This window comes from Bemisia tabaci, unplaced genomic scaffold, assembly GCF_918797505.1.
Source record: "Bemisia tabaci unplaced genomic scaffold, PGI_BMITA_v3".
NCBI classification, from domain to species: Eukaryota; Metazoa; Arthropoda; class Insecta; order Hemiptera; family Aleyrodidae; genus Bemisia; species Bemisia tabaci.
In genome coordinates, this window is record NW_027311798.1 from 46,515 (window position 1) to 56,651 (window position 10,137).

Genomic DNA, 10,137 nt, shown 5'->3' on the forward strand with positions numbered 1-10,137 from the left:
TGAGCCACAGATCATGGTTCGTCGGAGGAAGGCAACAAGCAGAAGCCCACTAACTGCCAAGGATACAGAATCTTCGACAGGAAAATTATTAAGCATACGAACCAATTGACTGGCTCCACGGAAAACGTACATGATGACAGATGAAGTAACTAGGTTAGGTGTGAAGAATACAAAGTAAAGACAAATCAAGAGAAAAGATTAGCTCAGAAGAGGAACAAGAGTTCGGACCAGAGATAAGAGATCAGTTCGAGAGCGGATAAGATACGAACGTTACGCTACCTGATGAATTCTTCCAGAGAACCAGAAGTAACTGTCGTGTCTGCTGGACCAAAGCTTAAAATTTTATGCAATTTCAATACAAAAATTTACGATGTATCGCCATGATCTAGTGATTGGAGGCAACAAATATCTGAGTATCATCAATAAACTACTTGATTAGTAAAATTAATAACTGAATCGCCACCTAGTGATGCTTCTCACCGGAATCTCTGAATGATCACAGAAATGAAATGTACAAGAATTCAGTTAATCACTTACTTGTGCCACAACTCTGCTCAAATTTTGTACAAATTTACAAAAGCAAGAATAAGGATAAAAGGAAACATCGATTGCGCAGCCTTATGCTTACGTACATTCTGTGATTTAGAGTGGAAGCAAACATGAGAATTTCTACTTACAGGTTACCTACAGAAAAATAATGTACAAATAAGAATACTCTACATTCGAGCCAATGGAGGTCTTGGTCTCGATGAAGAACTTGATGTTGCTGTCATCGCTCATCATCACTGTACAATCTGAAATCTTACTCGGGCCACAAAGTAATCATTGCTGAGTACTAGCTTTCACTACTTAACATGCACCTGAAACATAATGAAAGTATAATCAAGTCATATTTTCTCAGCTCTTTTAAACTCATGGATTTTAATCATGAGATTTCATTTCTCTCAAATGGATTTAAGCATCTGTTACTATTAATTTCTTTTCCTTCTTGAATTCCTTTCCTGCAAGTGCTCAGGAGCATATCTCCGAATGGATAAAATTGATTTACTGTGAATGGTGTTGTATCTGAATGTGTGTGGTAAGAAAGTTTCCTTAATTAATTATTTTCCCACACATTCACACACACATTTACTTGTACAGGCATATTTGTGGAACCACACTCCAGAAACTGATTAGTGGAATCCACCCGAGATTTTGCGTAAAATGTGTTGCTTTACTTGCAAAATAAAGGCACACTAGATTAGAGTTCCGAAACACTCTTTAACAAGTGAGATATATGAAAACACACTTCTCATTTTATTGAACCCGGGTTCCACAACGGGCGGGTTCCACAAAATGATGACACACACGCAACACACAGCTTCCGTGTTGCCAAGCTTTTTTAAAAAGAGGCACCCGTGTGTGTGGTTCCATAAATATTGATGTTTCCCACGATTGTCCCAGATAAGGTTAAAATGTTTTTATTTGTCAAAAGAAGGATTCAATAATACAGAAAGCAACTAAAATGGAATACATACCGTATAATGATTTTTTTTTTTTTTTTTTAAGTTTCAGATTTCAGGGATGAAGGGGCGAGGCCCAAAGTTTAAATTCACAGGGAAGGCAAAATATCCCTGAGTGGCTTATTATCGAGTGGTTGCATTTAAGGTTCGAAAATTCTTGATAGGATCCTCTTTTGAGAAAAACTAATATACAGAGGAGGGGGAGGGGGGCAAACTTCTGCAAGATTCCTTCCCTAGGGAAGTTCCATCCATTCTTAAGTTTTCGTCTTTTAATGACCAGGGATGCCTTGAAATAAATTTCTTGGTATTTATAAAGAGTTTATTCCATCTAAATTTTCAGGATCGCATTCATAGGCATGTTACTTTGCCTTTAAGGTCTTCTTAAGCCTCAGATATACATTGAACAGGGAAACCTTTAAGTTTCGGGGATGTCTTTAAAAATGACCCTCAGAAAAAGTCTTTCAATTCTCCTCATTTCCTAAGATTATTTCAGAAAGAGGAAAAGTACGCTTTGAAAAAATCAACATTTCGCGTCCAGTAGGTAGCTTGCAATTTTTTAGTAACTTTTTCCTAAACCAAAGCAAGCATTTAAAAATTTCAGATGATTTAGAAAAAAATTATGGAGGAACAAGAAAAACCTGATAAAATATATCGAAAAATTCAGAGTTTGATAAGCTAGAAAATTCAGAATCTTTACGAAAAAATTAGGAGGAAATTTAATTTGCAAGGTAGGTGGGGGACCTTTTTAAAATGAAAGGGGTTTAAGCTCAAGGTAAGTGAAACGGAGGTAATCTCTTCCTCTATTCAAGTTACTAAAATTTACAGAACCAACGCTTAGTCGCGTTGATTTCGTTTCAGTTTTAGAATGAAGTTCCGGTTCAGGGTTCCGATTCTGTAATTTTCTATTCTCATTGGTCCTTTTCTCCCTCTGAGCAAATTTCCCGCCAAGACTGAACAGAGACCAATGCAACCAAGCGAGCATTGGAAGAGCATGCCTTCCTTTCCTTCATCTTGGTTTGAGCCAAGTACCTAGATGAGATTGATCCAAGCTGGCATTCCTGGCAGGTGATGGCGTCTTAAACGATTACATGCACATAGAATCTTAGTCTGAAAGACAGCTGAAGAACCTGGTTCAAAACTCTAAGACCGTACCGGGGTATTCAATAACTAAAACATCAATGAAATAATATAATGGATGTGTTCGAATGATACATGCTACAAACGCTTGAGCAAAAAAATGAAATCAAAACTGAATTTTTGCTGAATAAAATAAGGTACTATATTTAAAAACAAGTTCAAAATAAAACTGATAGTACAAGGTCAACTTATGATGAAAAAAAATAAAATAATCGGTCTCCGTAAATATATTTCAGTCTTATAATCCTCATAATTCAGTCTCACACTTTAAGTTTTATAATCGGTCAATAATAAATCTACAATTATTGTTTTAATCAGTGATAATGGGTATTAAAAGCTATTACATGTAAAGTGCTCTTCATGAACTTAGATAACTATAATGCAAATAAGATCTTTACTCTTTTACTTATCTTTGCCCATCATTTTTTTTAGTTTTTTCAGGTAGTTAAAATACCAATGTTTAACATTTAGGACGGTCCGTCTCGACAGAGCAGCTTGATTAGCATTAATGCATTCCTCTGCGTCTTTAAGTCCAATGGTTTTGAAATTTCGAATTTGATTTTTAAAGAACGTTGTGATAGCCATCTGTTCATCAGTGGACCAAGGCGTATGAACTTGCTTGCCCTTTGTGACTAATTTTTTCTGCACATTCGGCCCTGAAACAGAATTAAGAGATTGTTACGAATGATAATCTTAACTTTTTCTCTCATTTTGTATCCTTGCTTCCTCGTGCCTGTGATTTCTATTTTATACAGTTTCTACATTTCTCGTGAATGATAAGCACAGAGAAGGTTCAAATCGGTAATCTGAACTCAATTTTAAATTTTAGGAGCAATCTGGTCTATTAAGCTCAATTTTAAGGGACTACTTGAAGATTTTTAGGAGCTTAATTAAAGTTACGACGCATTCTCACGCATACTTGCTATAACGACGCATTTTGCAAAAAATTTATTCAAGCTGTACGGTTACAGAACTTTCAACTGTAGTATGGGCAAGGCAACTCTGAGAATGCTATTCTAATCAAAACGAAAAGCTCTAAATCCTCATAAAAGTTCAGAGGTTTTTCATAACTCATTGCTTCTTCCATTTGAGACAGTTTTTGTAAATGTAGACTTTTACATGGATAAAAGACTGAAGTAAGGAAAGAAAAATATCATTATAGTCAGTCACGATCGCATGCACTGAAACAGTACATTGGTGGCCACAGTGCGAAACCACGTATCTCCGTTTACGACGTTGCAGACTTTCCGTCATATTATTTTTCTGTGGCAACTTAATTTCTTGAAAACTTCCTTGATTTTCCTTATCTCTTAGCAGAATATTCTGCATACATCTCAAGCTCTCGTTGCCTTGTTTCTCTTCAGAAAAAATAAAATTGGAGCAGAAAGAAACGCCGTAATAGAGATATGTGGTTTTGCTTTTTCCCCATCGAGATGTAGAGGACCGAAGAAAATTTGAAAATTTGCCTCTAAAAAAGGGATAGGAAGGGGCCTGTTGAAAACTATGAAAGATTCTTTTGGGACCCAAATGAGAAACATTTACAAATTCACTGCCTGAAAGATGTTTTACTGTGGAGTATGACTTACTTCTTTTCTTCGCAATTTCTTCGTACTCCTTCTCAGAATCTCCATCAGAACTTGGCTCATAACTGTCGGAGTCATCTTCTATTTTCTGGTTTCTAGTCCGAAGCGGAGGCTTCCGTTTGGGTTTTTTCGGATTCTCCTTCTCTGAATGCGGTAACTCTTTTGAAATATCTTTTTTTCTCTTGGACACACGCTTCACGGTTTCTGGAAAGAGTAAGAGCAATGTTTAAAAAGGGAATCTTTTTTCCAACAATAACACATCTGTGATCGTTTATGGGAATATGGACCTTTTTTCTGTAAAACGCAAAATAGAATGGTACCCTTGCACTCAAGAGCATTGCAGCACAAAAAGTGTTGATTGGAACTCGAGCTATGACCTTTGAGTTGCATTTACAAAATTGTAGTTTCGACAAAAAGCTGCTTAAGCTGCAAATTTTTAATCTGCTGTGTTCAGGGCTTAAAAGTGTTGGGTTGAATCAAAACTTCATGCTCTGTTTTGATTGAAAAAAAAAAATAATAAAATAAACCATACCTACTGTCTGCAATTTGTTATTTGCAAGACTGATACAGCATGTCCTCCCTCAAAACTTCAATAGGTAGCGGACGAAAGGTCTAAGGGCTTTAGACACTCTGTGATATGACAGTGAAGTCATGCCAACTGTTAATAGCCGCCCTCTTTTATAACAAAGAAAAATTACTTATTCATAATAAACTGCCAGAAAGAGCTTTGGTAGTTTGCTATTTTAAAATTTGTTACCATTCGGAAAAAATTCAAGCATTTTGACTGGAAATTTAAATATTCGTACCGCAATCTGGAGGCGGAACATTTTCATATGGTCCATTCTCATTAACGTTTCCCAATTCTTCATTTTGTTGAGTATTTGCCAGGAGTGTATTGCGAGTCTCTTAAATCAGAAAACAACATGGATTACGGATACATAGATGGCAGCCTGTTAATAGTTACTGTAATTTTCTGCTTATCCAAATATAATAATGAATGTAATAATGGCGGCGCAGGAAAAATTCTTTACTGAGCGTCTCAAGTTCAAAAATGAATAAAAAGAGTGATGAAGTTTAAAATATGACCCATATAGGATATTTTATCTTGTGTTAATGTTTCCTGAGATCAAACAATTAGTCCAGGCAAATAAGGAAAAGAGCCTGCAAAAATCCCGGGTAGGAATGTTTTCATTGATTCCTATGTACTTTTTGACGCTGAATCCGAATTTTATCTTTGCACCAGAAATTCAGACCGTAAGTTGCCAAATTTGGCAAAAATGGCCTTAAATCGGCCTCTAGTTCTGATTATGGCCTGTAACTTGCCAAAAAATGATCTGACGACAAATTAGTTTCAAAAATAAAGCTCGTTAAATTTCCTATAAAAGTGTTCCAATACACTTTTTTGCTCAAGGCAAAATTAAGCATGATGGAGGGCGCCGAACTTTAAAAAATGAGCGAAAATTGCGGTTATTGCCGTATGTCTCCTTTTTTACCCGGGTGACGAGTAATTTCTGGACGAATTAATTGAAGATGATACAATTTACACTAAGTTACATGAATTGATGTAAAAAATAAAAAACCCAACACATTCCAAAGTTGCCACACAGTTAAGAATCCAGCGCAATCTGCAGGAGTGATAACACAACAGACGGCTGAAACGCGCCGCCAGGTACACAGATAAAAGATGCAAACAAGCAGCGCTATCAGTATCGGTACATGCATGAGCGCTGAATCTGGCTTTCCAAAGCGAGCTTGCGCCATTCTAACGGGGCAATACTAATGGTCCAAAACAGCCAAAAAACAATTTTAGGTAATTTTGGCAACACTGGAATGTGTTGGGGTCCTTATTTTTTACATCACTTCATGTAACTTGGTGAAAATTTTATCATCTTCACTTAATTCGTCCAGAAATTACTCGTCGGACGTGTAGAAAAGGAGACATAGGGGAAAAAGCGCAATTTTCGCTCATTTTTCAAAGCTCGGCGCCCGCCATTGCGCTTAATTTTGCCTTGAGTAAATAGGTGAATAGAAACACTTTTATAGGAACTTTAACGAGCTTTATTTTTGAAAATAACTACTTTTGTCGTCAGATAAATTTTTGGCAAATTCGGATTTAGCGTCAAAAATTACATAGGAATCAATGAAAAATTACTACCCGGGATTTTTGCAAACTATGAACCCTTTTTCGGCTTATTTTCCTGGAATAAGTATCGGAGAGGGTCAGTTTCATTTTCAGAGAACTGAATTGGCCTATTCAATCATCAAGAAGTGAATGGACATAAGAATGAAACAAAGTACAGTACCTATGTATGACATTGTTTCGAAATTTTTCTCACCTGGTTCACTGGCAACGGGTTCATTCTCGCATACCTCATTATCATCATTTAAGAAGACATCTACGGACACTGCAGGTTGTTCGCTGTCCAAGTCTGGCAAATCTGAAATCATGATACTTGGCATCATAATTTATTCATCCGTAAAAATAATTCGATGAACACATATAGAAGTTGTGAGAGAGAAGATATAACTGGACGGAAACACAAGTGATCAGTGTTTCCGTCTGAATATTAAATTCATTTAAAGTGAGCAGGACCGGCAAGTTATGTTAATAAAGTTTTCCCCCTTTTTCCAGTGCTTCCCCCAGTCACAGTGATGAGGGTCCTCTACTTTTCAAAATTCCAGTTTCTTTAAAGATTTTATAGCATCAAAATTTTCCGATTTATTTAAGCCAGGGGGCTAAAAAAAGGCATTTAAAAATTCAAGCAACGAAATTACTTGACCACCTTGCCCGGATATAAGCGGCTTCGTAATATAGGTAGGTAATCCCTGTAAACGCACCAATCCCTCATTCTATTTTAATTTTTTATTTCCTTTTTAAAAAAAGAAGGGGGGGGGGGGAGTCCTGAGCAACTGTGCAACATCTTAATGTAAAAAAATGTCTTGCTGCATTTTCCATCATTTTCATAATAGAAAACTGACAAGTCATAGTCTGCGATTAAAGAGTTACTCACAGGCATATCAAGCAATGTAAAATGGAAAATTAAAAATTCTTACCATTTAAATTTATTTCATTTAGTTTCTTCCCTGCAAACTTGTTCACCTGACCAGAATCAACTGCCAATAAGATTCGGCTTACTTTGGTGGCTTCGATTGCTGAGTCATGAAGTCTGTAGAAGTCACGATGCACCGCAATATCATGACCCAAATGGCGAGCGAGCCAGTCTGTCTCATTTGTTGATAGGTTGAGGATTTGTGTAACGGTGGCAATATATTTCCTTAATTTTGTGCCTTGGATCAATCTAGGTTTTACCAGGGGTAATTTACCGCAGATTTTACGTACGCAATCATGACCACGTAAATGGGCTTCATCAAATCCTGCAATAGCAAAAATATAAGGATTGTTTTTGTTGATTCCGATCTGAGTCCGATGTTTTAAAAGGAATTCAATTCCTTCCTGCATTTCTTTCGTCAATACAACAGGGACAGACCTATCATGTTTTCCTCGTATGTCCAAAACAGCCATATTTTCGCCAAGCTTTCTTTCCAAGGGTGACATGGCTGCTTTCAACTCATCGGCTGAATTTTCATGCCAGTTGGGCCGCTTCTCATAGTGCGCTGGTTTCATTTTTGCTGCCTCACCTGTTCGCTTTTTATTAAACAAAATAACACTGACCAGTAGAAGTTCGCTGAAATACCTGCTTTGTGGGATAGTGATACTCTCCTTCAGTTCCTTAAGTACACGATTCAATTCAGCATCAACAAAAGCTCGTAACTTCATAAGATCTTCAGTAAGTGGGAGCAACTCACCGCAATTGTACTTCCGCTCTTTTAGATTAGACAAGGCAGTCGATGAAAGTCGAGTTTTCCACTCCAGTTCCATTAACTCGATGAAATTTTTCGCATTATTGTTACCTTGCTTTGCTTCTTCTCTTACCTTCGGGTCCTCGCTGTTCAGTTGCCTGAGACACATACCTCTGTGAAGGGTGCTCGTTTTTTTTAATAATGGCCCCAGCTTCAATAATAGTGCAGCCTTTTGAAAATTAACTCGCTCTAAGTTCCGCTTTTCAGCAATACATAAATGTTGCACAGCTTGCAGAATATGATCAAAATTTCCAGGGTCGAAACACATAGGCAAGGAAGTAATTTTTTCGTCGATGCTTTGAATTTCAAGTAAAAATCTGGCAAGCATACGCATTGATTGTCTAATATATTCTTTTTGCGTTACGTTGAACTTAGCGTATAGGAATGCACCTAGATGTAAAATCAAAGTATCATTTTTTACGATGCCAGTTATTTCGTCGTCTTTCATACGGGTCATAATATTTTGGTAAAACTCTTGATCTATTGATATGGCAGAGCAATTTCCCAAAAGAGCCTCACTTTTGGAGATAATATCTTCTATATGCCCTTCCGCTTTCCTTTTTTGCATTTCTGCTGACACCCCTACACAGTTCCAAGTATGTTGGCTCAGGTTTTTCTTCAATATGAATCCTAGACAATACGGACATGGCGTGTAATCCGCATAAGTATACAGCCTGGAATCCATCTCAGTGGGACGCCTTACCAGCAATAAGTTTCCTTGTTTCGTGCTCAATACAGAACAATTATGATAAAAGTCACCTTCGCGGAGAAGCAACGTAAATTTATGGTCTCGATCATTTCTACTTTCACCTCTCCGACTTCGCCTTGGTAAGAGAAGTAAATCCCTTACTTCAGGCTCTGACTTTATGACACCGCTCATAATGCCGGACAATGTGATAATGAAAAGTTTGACAAAATAGACAACAATGTCTCTTATCGAAAACTCTTTTATTCTTAGTTTGCTCCTTCGAAATCGTTGGCAATATGATATCTGATGATACTTTTTTGGTGCGCTTCTTCGTTATTTTCTTCTTTTTCGACACAACTGATGTGGAAGGAACGATAGTTTCAACTGCTGGTGGGTCATTTATACTTGAAGCATCTACGTTTCCTGAGTTTTTTGAATATTTCTCCTTTCGTTGAGAGTTTTCTTTCTTTCTTTTAGTTTCATTGGGGACTGGAGAATGGATTTCATCACAGGAATTGTCATCAGAGGTACTGTCAGATGGTTCATAGTCAGCGTCTGATGTTGCAGACTGATCCTCATTATTTGATGCAACACTGTGGTCATTTTCATCCTCATGATTTGATGAGGCAGGTTGGTTGTTTTCATCCTCAAGGTTTGATGCACCAGGTTGCTCGTTTTCATCTTCATGATTCAATGTGCTAGGTTGAGGTTGGTCATTAGCATCCGCATGATTGTATGCGACAGAATCATCGTTTTCATCCTCAGAGCTTTTTTCCTCTTGTGAGCCTATTGGTCTCTTCATAGGACTGACATAAGCTATCGGTTTTGAGGAGGCTTCACTAATGGCATCTTCCTCTATAAAAAAATTCAGAGCTGAAAAACGATTAGCTGTAGAAGAACTTGCTAAACTTTCTGTGTCAAAATCACCCTTGTAAGTTCCGCGTGGACAAGCAGATGTTTCTGCTTCTGAATTAATATCATCGTGGCTTTTTGTGAGATCAGGAATAGTCTTATCAGATTGTACTTCCCGGTTGGTTTCGTTTTCATTCGTGACAATACCTGAAAAATTAAGAAGCCTAATCAGAATTTCATTGATAAAATTACTATTTTAAGCAGGTAAAGGGCTGTCCCCTTATGGTGGCCCTTATTATTTTTTATTCAGTTTTTGACGTTTAATGGGCAGCACCCCGTATATTGGTTCCATTTGATGTGAAAACACTGTAAAACAATTTTAGGCCTTTACGTAAAATTTAAATGGTGCCGAAAACAGGGGGAAATAGCAGCGCGTAAAACTGAAAAGGCGCATTTTTACGCTTTCCGCCGATTTGAGTAGCGTTTTTGAAGGAGGATGCTCAACACCCATTAT

The 10,137-nt window shown here is 37.3% G+C and overlaps 1 protein-coding gene across 2 annotated transcripts; it reads right to left on the reverse strand.

The window, feature by feature from the left end:
- Nucleotides 1–1,091: 1,091 nt before the first annotated feature.
- LOC109038546 (uncharacterized) lies at nucleotides 1,092–10,113 on the reverse strand. 2 transcript variants are annotated; one of them, XM_019053636.2, is made up of 5 exons: nucleotides 7,277–10,113; nucleotides 6,559–6,660; nucleotides 5,029–5,127; nucleotides 4,226–4,426; nucleotides 1,092–3,295 (listed from the first exon to the last, which is right to left on the reverse strand). In XM_019053636.2, exons 1-5 carry the CDS (start codon nucleotides 8,961–8,963, stop codon nucleotides 3,042–3,044), a joined length of 2,343 nt encoding a protein of 780 aa, XP_018909181.2. In that variant the 5' UTR covers nucleotides 8,964–10,113; the 3' UTR covers nucleotides 1,092–3,041. The 2 variants fall into 2 exon arrangements, with proteins under 2 accessions (XP_018909181.2, XP_072162086.1); XM_072305985.1 differs by lacking the exon at nucleotides 1,092–3,295 and having other exon boundaries at nucleotides 3,308–4,426.
- Nucleotides 10,114–10,137: the final 24 nt, after the last annotated feature.

Coding starts and splice junctions, on each gene's coding strand:
- LOC109038546 (XM_072305985.1), bottom strand. CDS start 8,963: ATGAGCGGTGTCATAAAGTCAGAGCCTGAAGTAAGGGATTTACTTCTC. Junction 6,661..7,276: donor AAATGAAATAAATTTAAATG/GTAAGAATTTTT, acceptor TCATGATTTCAG/ATTTGCCAGACTTGGACAGC. Junction 4,427..5,028: donor TGTTCCGCCTCCAGATTGCG/GTACGAATATTT, acceptor TACTCTTTCCAG/AAACCGTGAAGCGTGTGTCC.